The following is a 19,458-nucleotide window of genomic DNA, read 5'->3' on the forward strand; positions in this document are numbered from 1 at the left end:
AACGCTTGGTGTGGGCATGTAAATACTTTGCAGCCATCCTTAGTATCTATTCTCAATTTGGCAAGTGCATCAGTGCAAAAGCAACCTTCCGTTGAAGGATTAAAAACTTGCAAAGTGCACAGAACTCGCCATTCACACGTCCGACCTCAGCATGGCGCCACGCGACTCCCTCCGCGAGAGATATTTGTGAATTTCTGTGGCTTGCTCAGTCCCTATATCCAAAACCAAAAGTACAGTTATGAAATCTACAGTGCCTCTACAAAAGAGACCCTCTACAGACTCACCAGCAGTGTTTGAATATTTTATGAATTTCACCTTTATGAATTGGAGTATGAATTATATTAATTTACTCTAGAGGGGGTGGGTGTATGATGCTAAAATAATGAATGTCAAAATTACTTTGTCTTAGCTAAGAGAATACTGCTGTTACATCTGTATTCGTTCCTGGTGCATTAAAATCCAATTGTGTGGTTCAAAATGTGCTATAGACCATTTCAAGACGTGACCTCTTTTTTTCTTGAACATTTGCTGCTAGTTGTCGAACTCAAAACAGAATTTCCAATAAAAATGATTTTAAAAGTGAGCTCTGAATTACCCTTATTTTGGAGCCCAATACCTTAAGCCTTTTAAATTCTTTGAAGGGAATAGGGCATAGGGATGATCACTTTTGAATGGAATGCACCCTCATTCAAAACAACAGTGGGAGGCGCTTCATTCATAGTGACTTTACCAAGATTAACGTTACTAACATTAACATGATTGTCATAAAACATCATTTTTAAAACGTGGACCATGTTGTTCGGTGGCTGGATGTTCCCTGGATGCCTAACGGAAAATAAAGTGTTTAGATCGCCGAAAAAGCAACGACAAATGGACGCATGAACTGCAGCAGTTAAGTGTGACAGCAGGGTATCTGCAGGTATCAGCATATACAATGTAATACTTTTTAATACCCTTTTCAATCATTCACATTTTCTGTTCCTCAGTGGTGGAAAATGATTCCAACAGATATCAGATTTACATACATAGTTGTCTTTTGTTCCATATTGCAAATAGACTGCATTTGAAATTTACAGTTTTATTATTAGCAATGTAGCATATATTAAAATTAATCTTTAAATATTTGTATTTTTTGTAACGCATATGAATAAAAGGTTAATTTCACTATATTGTAGGATATCCTAAAACAATCTGTTTTAAAATATTTTATTTACATTGTAATTCATGTTCGTAATAATTAAAAAATGTGTTCAATGTGGGACTTTATTTTTTTTAAAATGATGTCCAGAAGCGCTTACCGGCATCTAATCTCATTATCCACACACACACACACACACACACACACACACACACACACACACACACCCCCCAACGCAGTGAAAGCACAGGACAGCGCCAGTTACGGCTACATATGCACAAATTGTGACACGCTCAATCATTTGAGTCAGATGTAGTTTTTAACATGATTTTAATATCAGTTTTCAAATTGTCATTTTATCTCTAAATTCAAACAATAAATGTTGTATTTATACTCTTTAAGGGCGTGCGAGACAGATTGCAGTAGCTGACCATTCAAACAGAGCAGAGCACAATGCTCTCTCTCTCTCTCTCTCTCCAACTTATAGCATGAAAAAAACATGAACATCACAGGGTATGATGTAAGATACAGTACAACTAACTAAAATGTGTCTTTTCTCATGTTATCGCCCAGTCTGTTAATGTTGAAATGACAGTGGAGAAAATGAATGGGAACAACTCGAGCCCCGGAGCAGCACTCACGGGATCATTGCATTTGTACACTTAACGCACACACACCAAGTGGCAATCTCTGCTATCCGTGAGGCGTGGAAGTTTTCATTCAACCTTTACGACCCAAGGAGGGAAATGTGCAAACAACAATAAAAATGTAATAAGGAAATGTAATAAGACTTTACTACTTTTTAACGGCCTTAATTTCAACCAAATTGATTTAATACTTTGAATGACCCTCGGACACCCTGGACAGCTTGATATGTGCAGTAATAACTGTAGCACACATCTTATCTCTGGTAGGTGAACAAAATGTATGCCAGATAATTGTAAGGTTGACAGGTAGAGCTCTAAAAGTGACTATCGCTCCCATTATAATGAATGAAGCTCCGCAAGTAATTTACTTTTACATTTAGCTGATGCTTTTATACAGAAAAGTATTTTTATCATAAAAAATAAAAAAAAGAGAAATCCTTACCTTGTCCGCATGTCACGCAGACAGCTTCATTAAATCCTTACATTGACTTTAACAGAAGCGTTATAATATTCCAGAGCTCTCCGCTGAGGAAATGACTGTGAGCATCTAAACTATGATACCATTTTATCGCCTCTCTTGTGTAGAAACTCAGTATCAACAAAACATCTGGATAAGTCACTTCAGGTTAAGTTTTATGTTCTTTGAGAAAATGTCAACTTAAGAACTGGCAATGATACCTGAAGTGCTTCAGGGTCAGCAGCGTTCTAATTCCTTTGTTACTGTTTACATGCATAAAATGGTCTACATCTCTGCCAATATTGCAGTTCTATGATTATAATGCAGTCTGGTCTTTAACTGGACTAAAACCTACTAACATAGGTCTGAGACATCTCAGCCTCAAACATTCTAAGTTTTCAGCTGATTTACCAAACTTAGAATTGTCTTCAGGCATCTCAAAAACACTAAGGGCTAATAAAATTGTTTGGGTATTTATTATTTTCTGGTTTATGTTACACTGTAAACAGATAAGAGAATGAGAGAAAATATTTGCTAGGCTGCACAAAGAAACCAAGGCTGCTTTGAGACCTAGTAGATTGTTAGAAGAAAACGTTTTCTTAAAAACAACCCTGTGTTTCAACTTTATAAATGGCTAATTATAGTACTAACAGGTAACTTCTTAATTTTTTTTTTTTTTTATCATATACAGACAACATAAACTCGTTTGCCTTCTTACCCCAAGAAGGTCTCTGCCATCCTCATCCAGGGGCAGCACCACTTTGGACAGGTCTTGCCGAGCCCATTTAGGGAAGGAGGGTTTGTAGTCTGGCATTGAGGTAACACCTGGCCAAACAGACTCATCCGGAGTCCCCAGTGTTCGGAATATTCGGAAGAGCTGGTCTATTTCCGAGTCTCCAGGAAACAATGCCCTTCGAGTAATCTGGTACGAAAGCAAGAAAAAGCCAGGTACAAGCCAGAAAGAAAACCAAACATCACAAACCACAAACGAGAGGGATGCATTCAAGACAACTCACCATTTCAGCAAAGATGCAGCCCAAACTCCAGATGTCAACAGCTGTGGAATAATATTTACATCCCAGCAGAATCTCTGGAGCTCTGTACCACAACGTTACAACCTGTTGAAAAAAATAAATTCTAAAAAATATGTACAATAAAAAATAAACAACAGAATTAAGGCTGTTTGTTACAGTGCAATTCAGCAGACCACATTTTTCTTGTATTCCAACCTTCATGAAATATCACTATACTTGCTGTATAGTAAAACTGTACATGGAGAAGATATACAGTACTGTGCAAAAGTCTTAGGCACATTAGAGGTTTCACAAAAACATTAGACTTAAGACGGATATTTGTTATCTTCTGCTTTAGTGTGTCAGTATGAAACATACATTTTAGATTTTCAAATGTTCCTTTGGCAAAAAAAATAAAATATTGATTTAGGTTTTTTTTATGTTTACTACACTTTTTCTGCAGTTAATGGATAAAACTACACTATTTTTAAAAACATCCAACTTTTGCACAGTACTGTACATGGACTAGATTAACCAACATAACTAGATTATACATTCTATATAATTACATTCTCTTGACAAAGCCAACTTACATTTGGTCTACCTTTATGCTTTGTTGGCGACTCTACACAGCTCTAATTAAGATTTGTATTATAGGACAAGTACATCATGACAACTTTGAGGAAGGCATAACACTACTGAATCCAGCATATTCACTGAAATATTTGAGCTGCTGCTATTCCCAGACTACACTGGTGATAAATAATGAATTCTCTGTCATCATATTCTGTGTCTGTTTGGGTCGGCTCTTAATTATCACAAGTGAAAACATCACTCTGCATTATCAGAAGCCAAACCAACTCTACATCTATTACATATCACATTGTTCAAATTTCAAAATTAAATATTTTGAATATCATTTTATCCCTATAATACAATAGAACCATGGCTGTGAAATGTTCAGAAAAATATCCCTTTCGTGAGAATTTATTTATTTTTTTAGACTGTTTTTAATCAATTTTTTGAGAAATGTAGCTAATGTTTTTACTTTGTTAACCTGTAATAGCTCTTCTGGCTGCTCATCATCATCTTAAAGTCTCTAAATCTGCGCTATAATATCCGATGTAGTGCTTAAGCTACTTTGCACATTTGTTATAATTAGTATTAAACGCATTTTTTATTGCACAGTTCCTTGTTGCTGTCGCCTGCTCTGTTACTGTAATTACTGGTCAATTTTGTATTCTGTATATGTATATATTTTATGAAAATTGGTAAATAAATTTGAAACAGGAAAGGATGACTTGGTTTCATTACTTGAAGGACTAGTTCACCCAAAAATGAAAATTCTCTCATTTACTCACCCTCATCTGGCCATAAGGAGAACCAGGACTTTTCCTGGTGGGCCGGCCACAAAACAGCGGCGCGATATGCAGAAGTGTACAGGGAAATCCATGTACATACCCGCCGCTCAACTTTTGGACAACTACTAAACCCCACCCCCTACCCCTCTCAACTTTTGGGCCGGTTTTTATTTCAGTCCACCACTGCCTCATGCCATCTCAGATGTGTCTGACTTTCATCTGCAGACCACAAATTATGATTTTTACAAGAATTTCACAGCTCTTTTTGTCCATACAATGCAAGTAAATGGGTGCCAAATTTTTGAAGCTCCAAAAATCACACAAGTCAGCATAAAAGTAATCCATAAGACTCAAGTGGTTAATGTCTTTTGAAGTTATAAGTGTGGGTGAAAAACCAATCAATATTTAAGTAAATTGTTACTATAAATTCTCCTCGCTGCTTAGTCAATCTCCACTTTCACATTCTTCTTCATGTTTGAGATTTACATTCTTCATGCATATTGCCCCCCTCTGGGCAAGGAGAAGAATTTCTAACAAAAAAGGACTTAAATATTTATCTGTTTCTCAACCACACCTATCATAACACTTTTGAAGATATGGATTAAAACACTGGAGTCGTATGGATTACTTTTGTGATGCCTTGTGCTTTTTGGAGCATCCCAATTTTGGCACCCATTCACTTGCATTGTGAGGACCTACAGAGCTGAAATATTCTTTTAAAAATCATAATTTGTGGTCTGCAGAAGAAAAAAACAAATAAAAAAAAAAAACAAATCTGGGATGGCATGAGGGTGAGTAAATTATTAGAGAACTTTAATTTTTGGGTGAACTATTCCTTTAATTTGATTTATACATTTATACTGCATTTAAAATTTTTGGCAGTTTAATACAAGGTTCAATGAAATTTTATTTTATTTGTATTTTTGCATCTGTGCTGGAAGTATACAGTAGTTTAATACTATAGTTAGAAATAAGTGATTATGCACAGCCATTGAATGGCAATATATCCTTGTTCAAACATCAGCCAAAACATTTAAGTGTTGAGTGCTTTCCTCCAAAAACGGCACACTTCCAAGAATGTTAACTCGCCTCCTTCACCAACAGCCAGGTACACAGCATCCCACGTTTATTTCCTTTGTTAATTAATCCTTATAATAAGTTGAGGGTATTAGAGCACTTTAAATACAAGTGTCTTTCAATACAAGACTCCATAAGACTCCAGTGGTTAAATCCATATAATCGTAAAAGTGATACCAAATGTGTGGGTGAGAAATAGATAAATATTTAAGTCCTTTTTTACTATAAATCTATACTTTTATTTTAACATTCTGGTGTGGAAATGACTTACATGTTCAGCCACCTACTGGTTGGGGCTAGTCAATTTAACCACAGGAGTCATACTTTTATGACCTTCTGAGTTCTGGTCACCATTCACTTGCACTGTGAGAACCAACAGAGGTGAGATATTCTTCTAAAAATCTTTGTGTTCTGCAGAAGAAAGTTATGCACATCTGGGATGGCATAAGGGTAGGTAAATGATTAGAATTGTCATTTTTGGGTGAACTCTCTCTTTAAGCCCGTCACCTCCTTCAGTGCATCCACCGATTTCCATTAATCATTATCCATGAGATGAACTAACTTTACAATTCCATTTCTCTTCAAACATGCCCTCACACCCACTGATGAGAGAAGTCTGTATCAGGGCCCAGACGTTTTAAGACTGGTAGGAACATTAATACGTTTAATAATGGCCATAAAATAAAAACAGAAAAGATTAGGTGCCTTAAAAATCATTTTTATTCTACACTTCACACTTTTCAGCCCTGCTGCGGTGCCCAGGTGCTTCCCTGAAGATCACATTTTGATGACAAATGCTCTATTGGCATTCTGTGCTTGTTACAAACTTAGTACGAGTAGTACTTTATTTTTCTATTGACACAAAAGTGCCAGCTTTACAGGTCCAATACAGAGGTTGCCCTACTTTTATCTGATGGAGTAAAATGGTCTATTTTTTATAATTCATATTATTATTTAAAATTTTCCTGATACGTAGTATATTCGATTTTTTCTTGATATAGTCAACATTTTCAGTTGAAAATGACAATACGTGGCAAGCGCGAGTGTGATTAAACTGGTGTTCCATTTAATAATTCGCAGAGTTGGGGAATGTATTTTTAAAAATGTACTTACATTATACATTTTTCTAGATGCAGAGCATATCTTTTCGTGTGCACAGACATAACGGAGCAGACGGGCAAGCGAGTGAATGCTTAAAAATAATAAAAATGTAATAAAAAAAATAATAATTTGATTACTGTATTGCGCTCTGCCGCGGCCGCTCTCAGCCAGAATAATCACATAACGTGTAAACACTTGAAAACTGATGTGCAGTAAAAAAATATATAATAGTCCTAACTGCAAAGAGCACCTCAAAATGCAGACAAAGCCAAATTCCAGACATTTTTAGCCAATTTGAAAACCCGGCCGGACACTTTTTTCAGGTCTGAAAAAGAGAAAGAGTTATCAGTAATGCAAGGATGACAGAGGCACATTTTGCTCAACACAGGGTTAGAGGGGCGCATAGTCGTCACGAGAGGGCGCACTTCTGACAAAAAAAAAATTAAGTCCTCTGGAGTGGCACCCCCTGTCATTTTGTGCCCTAGGCAACTGCCTGCGTTGACTATGCCACGGGCCAGCCCTGGTCTGTATCATATTGTTAAAAATAATGGTCACTCAGAAGCCCACTTAACTGAACTGTCCATGTCTCTGTACACCCTTAATGCAGTTGTCCATGCCAGCAGCATTGATCGATACAAGGGCGTAAATTGAGATGGCCTCCTCCAGATTTTATTAAAAAAATACGTTTATCAAGGCCAAGATCACTTGCCCTTTGCAAGATTGCACATGCAGTATGAGTCCATAACAAGTCTTTATGGTAGAGAAGTCTCTGTATTGCTTGTAATCTAAAAAGCACAGATGCGACTCTTAACATCCACTAGCCTTTCCACCAAGAGTGCTGCCGCTCGGATCCAGTGCTCGCCACTCTGCACTTTACATACAAGTTCATCAGGTGGTTCAATTACGATAATTCTGTGCCATAAAACAGAAACAGCCAGGATATTAGCAACCAGAACTCTCCCTCTGTATGACATATGTGGGAATAGCCATTGCCATTTAGACATCAAGGCAGACACCTTTTCCAACATTCCTTTTCAGTTCTTTGTTTGAAACTGTTCACTCCCCATAAAGTCCTTTCCTTCCCCATGTCAACCCACCTAGGAGTTGTGGAGGTCCTACACTATCCCACAGACCGACAACATAGTCAGTCACATTTATTTATATAGCACATTTAAAAACAAATATAGCTTCAAGCCGCAATTAACAGGGTTCAAGCAGCATAGGGCCTTTAACTGTGTAGGACTTTACTGGTTGTTTAGATCAGTGTTACTATCAGAAATAATTAATAATTATTTATTTAGTTATTAATTAATATTTAAATTAATTGAATCTAACTCATTAAAACCTCATATGGGGCTCCAGTAAATGTAGTGCGCTACGTTTAGGAGCAGGTTTGGTTATTAGCAATAATTAATAATTAAAGACAATTATTAAATCAATAGAACATTGATGAGAAACAATGTTAGCTTTTCTAATCCTTTAAAATCAACAATTATCAAAGATAATTGTTAATTGTTAACATCGATTAAACATTAAAATTAAAAAATTCAACAATCAAAGATAATTATCAATTATCAAAAATCAATAGAGTATTAATAAGGATTAACACTGACGGGGCACCACCCTGGAATCAGGGACTAATAACCAGACAGTATAACAGTCTCAATATTAGATCGTTTTCTTAGGAAAATCGACATCTGAAGAATATCGATTTTCGGGGAAAAAAAAAAACAATGAATGAAGGCTTGAATCCGAGCACTGACATCCCGTCAGCATGACACATGTGTATGCAAAACACTTCTCTTTGAAGTATAACAAAGTTTATTTATGCAGTAATATCAATTAATAATTAATACAATGCAGTCAATAAACTTCCGACTTACAACTACAAACTAAACAGTGATATGTGCGTGAGAGCGAGTGTGTGTAAGGAGGGACGTGCACAAAATGGTGGACGTGACTCTCGTGGAGAGTATGTCACACAAGACTTCCGGCCAGGGAATATGGCCGTGAATGTGGGTGGAGAGAAACCAGTCAATGGCGTCTACCAGTTACCGCGTGTATTCGCTTGTACGATAGCTTAGGGACAAAGCTGAGCTTTAGCACAAAGCTATCTACGAGCCACAAATGTGTGCCAGAATGTTTGCGCGCACGCGTGCGTGGTTAGTACGAGAGAGAGAATAAGGTGACGGCCCTAAAGCCGATTTCGCGATTGTGGGAGAGAAAGCAGCTGTTAGTTTATCGCTCAGAGACGCGGTGGACGGCTCGTAAAGTCCTGCATTCTTTGACTCTTTAATGGATAAACTCAAGTTTGCCAGTCTCACCCGCGATGGCGAAAATGCACAACAGTCCAATTTAGTTGGACCACAATACAGCAAAACAAAATCGTGATAATTAATACCCTGAGCATTAATAATGAGCGGACATGGCGGTCCGTAAACTGAACAAGCAAAAACCTTGAAACACAAGAACAACACACTATAACATTCTATCTCTGCCCAGACGTAAACCTCTTCGCATGAGGATGCAGAATGTGTGTTCATCCGTCCTTTAACTCAGACTCGGTTCCTCGAGGCTCGGGTGATGACGGGAGGCCGTTTCCTCGCTCTGTCGGCGGGCACAGCTGCTGCTTCTCGGCGGGCTGGTGGAGAACTCGGAAATGTCGACTTGATTGAAGATGGAAGAGAAATCTTTAATCTCTTCACTTCTGCAGGCAAACGGATGAAGATGCGGATTGCTCGGCGGTCTCCTTCGGATCCGTTAGGGTGTTCGGTTGAACACAGAGTAATCTCAACTCGTCCAGCGAGATGGGAGATTGTATGGCCACAGTTTCAAGTCAGACGTTACTTCCTTGTGCCACGAGACTGCACCTGAGAGCAGCGATGAGCTGCGTCTACACATTGCAAGCAAAGTTGCTGGAAGCAAATCCCGGAAGCATTTCAGAGGTATTTCTACTCCTGATGATGACATGGTTTGATGGATGTTCTGTTGTGTGCCTCATCCAATAGGAGTTGAGAGTTCGAACCTTTAGTGAGCAAGGCTTCATGGGATTTGTAGTCTGTTTTGGACTCCCTTTGTTTGATTTTGGCGCAGTTTTTATCAGCAAGATTTACGACTTTGTATGTGGGGGCCTGAGTTAGGTTTTACGACTGTGTTAGGCCTGCCTTTGTCTTCTATCTGAATACATGAGGCCCAACACTGCATGTGCTACAATATTTTAAGAATTATTCTGTCAGGCTTCCTAAGCAACCAACGGTTGCTAGTGTGGGTAAAGTCACGTTGGGTTAATCTCATGGTTGCTATAATGTGGCTCTCGCTCTCGGTGGGGCACGTGGCGAGTTGTACGTGGATGCCGCGGAGAATAGCGTGAAGCCTCCACACGTGCTATGTCTCCGTGGTAATGCGCTCAAGCCATGTGAGAAGATGCGTGGATTGACGGTCGCAGACGCAGAGTCACTACACCACCACGAGGACTTAAAGAGCGCATTGGGAATTGGGCATTCCAAATTGGGAAGAAAAAAATAAATTTTATTCTGTCAGTCACATTTAAATTATATTGTGGGCTCGTGTGGCGACCCCTGTCATTTTGCATCCTAGGCAACTGCCTTTGTCGCCTTTGCCACGGGCCAGCCCTGGTCTGTATCATATTGTTAAAAATAATGGTTCCTCAGTCACATTTAATTATATAGAACATTTAAAAACAAATATAACTGCAAGCAGCAATTAACGTTGTTCAAGAAGCACAGGGCCTTTAAGTGCATTATTCTACAAGATATTAAGACTATTCTGATAGCCCATAAGCACCTAATATAGGGATAAAGCAATATCATTTTTAGCACTCTCAGGTAAACAACCATAGAGATTTGATATGAATAAAGTGTCTGTGTGAAACATTGCAGAACATAAAACCATTCACACACATATAAAATGCGATAGCACAAACATGCATATGTTATAGCGCCATCTTTTGTCCAATCTCCACCAAATTTTCCATGTTTCTTCAAAATGATATCTTGCATATGCATCCTAAATTTGATCAAAATAGGACTTTTCCTGTAGGAGCTATTGCTTTTGCGCAATCTAGGCCACACCCATATGTTTAAATTACCCTGTTATAGCATGCCGAATAAATTCAACTTTTTTTTATTATAATTATTGATCTAGGCTGTCCAAAGACCTAACTGTACAGGTTTTGTTGTTGTCACGTAAGAAATCTAAGACTAGTAGGTTGCAAAATTAGGTTTTTTAAATCTCAAATATTTAACAAACGATCTGATTGACACCAATGGTCCTAGAGGCAAAGTTGTTCAGAATGTGGAGATCATTCATATGACATGTCTAATGTGTGTCTGTGAAACACTGCATAATATTCAGTGATTTTCACACATAGGATAGCGCCTCCCGGTGGCCTTTTTTCTTCAAATTTTGCACCGACCTCAAGAGCCAAGTATCAAATATGCCCAGCACTTTTCATTCCGATCGACCTTTGTTAACCTTGTCTAAAAGTTGCTGAAAGTTGATTGGTCGATAGTGGCCATGTTTTTCGAGATATGCAACTGTCCTTGTAGACCTTAATAGGACCTTGGACAAAATTATAGGTTGATCAGGAGATCACGTGATGCGTTGATGGCGGTGCAATGCTAGAGAATGGCTCCGCAAACCACTCATCAAGTTTCAGGTCCGTGGAGATCTAACTGCACCAGTCCACGTAATGGTGACCTGGGCTACTGCTGCTCACGCCGGCGACAGTGGAAACTCTCCTATTAAAAAGAGATTTAAATATCCACACCATTTTAGCTGCTGTGGAACGGTGGATTGAGCTGAACGAAGTAGTCACCGCTGCTAAGGCGGCAAAAGATTAAGTATTAATGCCGCAAATTTCCAACAAGAAACGAGAGCTTGAAAATACGCTCAAGCCCAGGCACAATTCCATCCAGGCCGCTGTGTGGGACGACAAGGAACAGATAAGGGTGATGAAGTTGAAAACTGACATTTCCTCAAAGTTAGCTGACATAGAAGATAGGAGATTTAACGTCCTGTTAGTCAGCCTAAAAGAAGGGGAGGCGGCGGATAACTGCATGGCCTTTCTAAAGGCCACTCTGCCTAAATGGATACTCTCTCTCGTGGACAGGGAAATTAAAAATCGAACAAGCTAACAATCTTTATTTGGACAATTCCTCTAACCGTCTATGCACCATAATATTCAAATTGTTGGACTATACAGACAGACAGGCCATCCGAGGGTGCGAGGGCCGTTTTCCCCATCATCCACAGGAGTGACATGCTGCATTTCTTCCCGGACTACAACACTGATACGACCAAAAGGAGGAAGGCATTCACGGAGGTCAGAAAGAGGATGGATGCACTTGGCTTTTGTACATTTCTTCTCTTTCCTGCGACGCTGAAGGTTATTCATGCCGGGAGTCAAAATCTTTTCCGCCTGGAGAAGCTGACCGATTCCTGCAAACCATGGAACCAGAGCCCCAACGTAACATGCGCTGGAATGGATCCCGTCTGATTCACCAACCGGACTTCTGAGGATCGACGACATAGGGAGTAGTACGGACTGAAAAACTTTGTTGCTATCCTTAAAGGACAGACAGCATTGTGGAGGTGGGATGTCCTACATGCCTCATGCTTTATTTTTTTTTGTTATTTTTGTTATGATACTTCATTTGGGCGTATTGTACTTTCACGACACTGTAACGGTAAGCCGGAAGACTGATGCATTTATTATTGAGGTTTACTCGCTACAACCTACGATTACCACATTTGGTGAGTGGGGTGGAGCACACACTACATGCCAGTCACGGCTCTAACAAACTGTTCTTGTACACAAGCCAGAAGGTTGACAACGTTTGCAGCTTGTACAGTCTCTGTTTATAGTTTGTTTCATCTTTTGCCTTTTTTTGTTTGTATCATGTTCATGGCAGTTCCTAATTTTTCAAATCATGCCTTCAATGCTTCTCCAGCTCGAATTTTGTTTATCGTTGTTGAATGGACCAAGCTGTTGTACACCCGTCTATATTCAATATGACCAATCTTAACTTAGAGTTAGAATGTGCACGGGTTGAACTCTCCAGTGAAGCGGACCCGCTGTTTTGAATTTTTGCATCGTAAAGCGGTCTCTATCGCTTTCCTTCAAGAAACGCACCTGAAACGGGACGACCACTGCTTCCACAATAAATATTATAAATTACTTGCATTCTCATATGCTCTAAATCCAAAGGTGTGTTAATTTTACAAAAGCGATCACTGGGATTGTCTTTTAAGACGCTGCCGGTCACTTCATATACGCGGTAGTCGGGTTAAATCACATTTAACTCCTGCTTGCATCAATTTATGCAACGAATGATTACAACCATCACTTTTTGGATGATAGTTGTGGGGAATTGGTAACATTTAATGACCATCATATGATTCTGGGGGCAGACTTGCGTGCCGTAATGCCTGCGTCACTCTCACACTAGACCGATCATCTGCGGACTCCACTACCATTCCATGACAATCCTCCTTTGCGCTTAAAGGTTGTATTACGGAACTTAATCTGGCAGATCCGTGGCACCCTACGCACCACAGTTAAGGAGTACACATTCTACTCAAGGCGTCAAATCATTTTCTTGGATTGATTTGGTTTTAGTCACTTCTTTGTTGCTTAAGTACAAGTGATATACTGCCCATCCATATATCGGATCACGCACCAGTTGTCTGTAGTATTACCGTGGGTCCTTGTATTCCTAAAGACAGCAAATTGCGCTTTAACACCTACTTATTGTATGCTACCATATTGCTGGGCCTCATGCTCAGATAGGAGACAAAGGCAGGCCTACACACAGTCAAAAAGCCTGACCGAGGCCTGTAGGACCACTCAAAGCCTGATAACACCAAAATGGCACCAAAATCAAACAAAGGGAGTCCAAACAGACTGCAGATCCCATCAAGCCTGGCTCACTTAGGTGTGAAATTTAGAAGGATCGAACTCTCAACTCCTACTGGATCAAACGCACAACAGAACGCGTCCCTCAACCATGATGTCATTGAGAGTATAAAACTCCAGAGACTCATCTTAAGCTTGCTTCCAGCGACAGTATTCGCCGTATCTAGTTGCAGCCCTGCTGCTCCCAGGTGTAGCCTCGCTGCCCAAGGAAGTAACATACGTACCTGAACTTTGGCCATACAATCTCCATATCGCTGGACGAGCCAAGACTCTCCGTGTTCCACCGAGCATGCTAACGGATCCGAAGGAGACCGCTGAGCAATCAGTGTCTCACCCTTTTGCCTGAAGAAGTGAAGAAAGAAGATTTCTCTTCCTTCATCAACAGAGTCGACTTCGCTGATTTCTCCACTAACCTGCTGAGAATCAGCCGCCGTACTGCCCGCCGACTGAGTGAGGAAACGGCCTCCTGTCATTACCCGAGATTTGAGGAACTAGGAGTCAAACGACGGACGAACACATTCTACCCACGTCTCACTTGACTCAAGTAAGAGGTTTACGTCTGGGCAGAGACAGATTATTATAGTGTGCTATTCTTGTGTATCAAGGTTGTTGCTTGTACAGTTTACGGGCCACCGAGTCCGCTCATTACTGCTAATAATACTCAAGGTATTACTGTAACTTACTGTTACAACAAATGATGCTGTGTTGTCGTCCAACCACGTTGGGCTGTTTGTTCATTTCTGCCATCGCGGGTGAGACCGGCGCACTAAGTTTATCCATTAAAGCACCAACTGCTGGCTGAGGGATTACGAGTCATTCACTGCGTCTCTGAGTGATTAAACTAACGGTTGTCGTCTCTCCCACGATCGCTAAACCGGCTTCGGTGCGGTCACCCTGTTCTCTCTCTCTCTCTCATACTAACCGCACACACACACGACCCCTCACAAACATACCCGCACACACATTTGGCAAACAGATAACTTGGCGATAGAGGCCATCTTTATTCCTAAGTTATCATACCAGCTGAGACACGTGTTAAATGGGCAGACGCCATAAACCAGTCTCTCCGCCCACATTCGCAGGCCACATTCTCTAGCTGGAAACCTTGCATGAAGCACTTTCCACGAGAGCCACACCCGTCATTTTGTGCACTCCTCTCCTTACACCCATTCACGCACACTCACACACACCTCTACCCTCCTCTCATGTATTATAGGCTTATCTGTTACAATATCTAATCATGTTACTGTTTAGTTTGTAGTTGGAAGTCGAAAGTTTATCGACTGCATTGTATTGATTATAAATTGATATTACTGCATCAATAAACTTTATTATACTTTATAGAGAAGTGTTCTGGCATTGTTCTGCATGCACTTGTGCCAAGGGCTGGCAGGGGATGTCAGTGCTCCGATTCAAGCCTTCACTGTTCCCCATTTGAATGTCGATTTTCTCCGGACTTCGACTTTCCTAAGAGAACAATCCTATATTGAGACTGCTATTCTGTCTGGTTATTAGTCCTTGATTCCAGGGTGGTGCCCCGGCAATATTAATTCGTATTAATATTCTATTGATTTTGATAATTGATAGTTATCTTTGATGATTGTTGATTTTAATTATAAGCTAATGTTGATTCTAATCAATGTTCTATTGATTTTAATAATTAATTATCTTTGATCATTATTAATTATTGCTAATAACCAAACCCGCTCCTGAACGAAGCCCCAACAATATTTTTAGACCAACTTAGAGAACTCTGCCTATTCCTAGAGATTAATTCCTGGTCTTGCCGCAACCCTCAGGTTTTATGGGAGGTTAACAAATGTTTTCTGCAGGGATACTGTTTTTCTTATTCCATGAAGCTTAAGGCTCTCAGGAATAAACGCTTTTCCGAACTAGAAAGCAAGATACACAGTTTAGAGCAGCAACAGTCACAAAGCTTTTCTGAGCAGAATCCCCCCCCCCCCATTTCAATTTCGAGGTCATGTCACTTTCAATGGCATTTTTACCCTGAGACCTTGTTAATTTCTTACCCTGGTTCAGACCAAACGTGTTCTAGTGCTAAAAAAAGCAAGATGCAGCACAATGAATCAGGCAGAACGCAGGTGTCTTGAGGCGCGTTTTTAACAGCTGAAGTTCTTTTATGGTGTCTAAAAACACAGCAAAACGCAGAGAGAAAAAAACTCATTCATCTACAGGGTTTTTCCTGCATAGAGAATTATGAGGCCGCCGCCTCCGTCAAATTTCGTGCCGCCTCCGACTGTCGACGAAACTCAGGCAGGCAGTCATGTGCACAGATAGACCCCAAGTGGTGCTCAAGAGAACCGCCCTCTTTCACTAGATAAGTGCCCTTTTTGCAAGTCATTTCTTATTTTCTCATTTATATTTTAGTTTTTATTTAAATTTGGCCTTGGGATCAATTCTCAAATGTGTGCCCGACATCTGCATTTAAGTTGTAATTCTGCGAGACCACATGAGTCCCTGCCCCTCCTTGACATTCTTTGTCACAGCCTCCACGCAACATCGAAGTCTAACTGACCAGCCTTCATTTGACAGCCAGGTAAGGATAGTGTTTGCCCTTAAGTTCAACATTGTTTGCCACTGCTGTGAAATTAAACCACTATAAAAAAAAAAAAAAAATCTCCACAGAGCCAGCAGAACTTAGGCAATAGCCCTCCATTAAGCTGTTAACCAACAGGTTAACAAGCAAGCTATTCAGCCGTTGGCTCAAAATAGCGTCCTGCAGGGTCGGAAATGCCACCAAAATTCAATATTTGAATTGCTCCTGTTTTTTTTAAAAAAAAATTTTTTATATTGATAACATAAGTCAATCCTCTGTGGTCACCGGAGGCACCGGCGTGATCACCTGACTTTTTCCCCGATAACAGCAGAAAGAAATACTCCATTTTTGGTCATACAGATAAGAGTAAGACATCATTCGAAACTATAAAGGGTTTACTTTTATTTGTGTACACTCACAATAACAGCAAAACGTTGTGGTTTTGTAAAATAAAGAAATCATACAGGATGCGCTTTCTGCCATCTCGGTCTCCGTGAACGTCTGTCTAGAGCGTGTCACGAAAATGAACTGAAACTCAGCGTATACTTGCCTCGCAGACATGAGAAATATGACTATAGCAGGGGTCGGGAACCTTTTTTCACTAAGGAGCCCATTTTTTAATTTTTGGTTGATGCATTTTTTCGAAAGAGCCATACCACAAACAAATAATTTACTATTTTCAAAAACAAAGTTTTCAATAAAATAAAATGTTAAATTGCCCATAGACTACTCAAACAAAAAAATATGCAAAAATTAATAGGTAACATGTTGCAGTATGGAATTAAGTACACGCATTTGTGCGGGTCTCCATAAAATTACTTTTTTACAATTATTCATGAAAAATTTAACTTCCCTTTTGGGCTGGGCAATATGTAAAAAATATTTTAATGATTATCTCATTTAAAATATTGTGAAATCCGATTATATGATCAACCCCCAAGGTCGGTGAATATTTTTGCTGTATTGATTTTGCTTTAAAAATTAAATTTATTGAAACACGAAAAACTTCATTTCTAAATTAAAATTGCATTTTAAATTAAACGAAAAAAGCAATTGAAATAAAGTGATTAAAAAAAATCTTACAACCACCTCCCCAAATCCAAACATTTCTCCAACGGCCCAATTTGCCATCACGAAAGTATCACAACAGGTGAAAAATTACTTATAGCCTACAAATTAAGAAATAAAGACAATTATAAATGTAAAGATAATTATAATCATCATCATAATAAATACACCTAATAAATTCCCTTGTGTTCCCAAATAATGCTCCCAAATGTGTGTTCTTATCGAATGTGTTTGTACTGCATTTTGGTAAAACAGTTTATGCTGCCTAAAGAAAAGAAAATAGAACTCAATTTTAGGTTCAAGGTGAATGTGTCTTGTATTACTTTATGATTTAATCACTTTCGTCTTTGTTTCAGTTCACAATGTGTAAGAATGAACTGCTCCGTGGAAATAAAGCGAAACTCGTAGTACCTCACGAGATGATGGAAATCAGTTACAGCATTCTCATAGATTACATTATTCTTCCAAACAGTTTTCAGTTGAGTGAAAAAGGAGTGATAACTCTTTACATACGATTGCTCCAAGAGACAAGTTCCCATTGCACACCTCTGGGGAAAAAAAAAAAAAAAAAAAAAACAGCTAATCAGACACAAGCATTGACGGCCTTTTTTTGTCTGTTCTTAAAAATATAATAAAATGTGTTTCTTCAAGCACGTCTTTTTGACTAACAGCATTTGTTGTCATGTGTCACTCTGAGACATCTTACAGATCACCCACCTGTTGCGGGTTGATGAGCAAAATTACTCACGCATGAAATACATTTGGACGGAGCTTGTGAACTGGATTGAGCCTCGTCGCATTTTGCGGGTGCTATATCGCCCCCTGGGTGCACATAAAAAAATAACAAATATTCATAAAATCACTCGAAGAAAAATGCTCTTAACAGCTAAGATCAATAGCTATTGGGAAACGATGCCCAGAACTCTATGCATGTGCGTATCTTGGAGAAACGCTTTCATTGCACTCGTGAACGCTTTCACTGCGCACACATCAGATCAGTCGTGCATTGGCGGCTTTTCTTTTGTCTGTTCTTCAAAATATAATCACGTTTTGTCAAACGCACGTCTTTGTGTCTAATTTCTTGTAATATATCACTCCAAGAAGTCTTACAGGTTGCTTTCCACAGTGGCTGGTACATCAGCAAAATACACTGCATGCAACATCTGCATTTGGCGGGTGTTCATTTCAAACCTTGTTCACCAGGAGTAGGCTGTACGACAAATTCGGAAGGAAAACAAAACAGTGTCATTGACTTCAAGCTTTGCAATCGCACCCATACTTTCTGTTGGAAAATTATCTCTAGAAAGTTTTAAATTATCATGTGTTGGTGAATGGTGAGACACCCAGCGAGCCACTTGATATTTAACAAAGAGCCACTTGTGGCTCACGAGCCATAGGTTCCCGACCCCTGGTCTATAGAAAGCTTGAACTGTCTACTTTTAAATGAACCAATTTAAATCGAAAACAAATATTCTCTGATTGTGTAATCCATATGAAACCAACGAGAGGTAAACTCTTTCCCGTTTGAGCTCATTATCGTTTTTGGAAGAAGATACGCTGTGAATTTATCTTAGAAGAAGAGTGTGATCCGATACGGCCTAACACAAAAAGTGTCTCACAAAAGTTAATTTTGTGAGCAAAAACTGGAGTCTACAAAACCTATTATGTGTTTCCTTATTTCAGTGACTTAAAAATTACTAACCATGCATAATCTTGATTTTCTCAAAAATGCAAACATGTACATCTCGCTCACATATTATTGATGCACAATTTGTGCTGATTAGTGTAATCAGACTTTAGTCATTAATATGATAAGCACAAATAGTTACAAATAAAGTAGAACAGTGGTGTTCGTTTTTGAATGAATCGGGTGTGTCAATCCTTCAATGACCCATTCATAAAGACTGTCACTTGCTTCATTCATGAATGAATGAATCACACGGTTTGAACGAATCGGTTTAATGAATGATTCAATAACTCACTAAGACTTGCCACCACCTACGCGGTTTTAGTTCATATTTATAGTATCATTTATCAGTGATCGCACTGCAGTTACTGATAGCAGAGACAGTATATGTAGAAATAGTGAATGCTAAAAATCA

At 39.2% G+C, this 19,458-nt stretch overlaps 1 protein-coding gene across 5 annotated transcripts in view; it reads right to left on the minus strand.

The window, feature by feature from the left end:
- The window catches only part of cdk2 (cyclin-dependent kinase 2), a 93,019-nt gene that overhangs the window by 44,174 nt on the left and 29,387 nt on the right, over window positions 1-19,458 (minus strand). For all 5 annotated transcript variants that reach the window (XR_007895084.1, XR_007895083.1, XR_007895082.1 and 2 more), the window contains 2 exons: window positions 3,259-3,360; window positions 2,961-3,164 (listed from right to left, as the gene is read on the minus strand). Coding sequence is in view for 2 of the 5 variants with exons in the window: in XM_051676667.1 (XP_051532627.1) it covers window positions 2,961-3,164; window positions 3,259-3,360 (306 nt within the window). In the remaining 3 variants the exon portion in view is untranslated. The remainder of the gene's footprint in view (window positions 1-2,960; window positions 3,165-3,258; window positions 3,361-19,458) is intronic.

Source organism: Myxocyprinus asiaticus, chromosome 37 (assembly GCF_019703515.2).
Source record: "Myxocyprinus asiaticus isolate MX2 ecotype Aquarium Trade chromosome 37, UBuf_Myxa_2, whole genome shotgun sequence".
NCBI lineage: Eukaryota > Metazoa > Chordata > Actinopteri > Cypriniformes > Catostomidae > Myxocyprinus > Myxocyprinus asiaticus.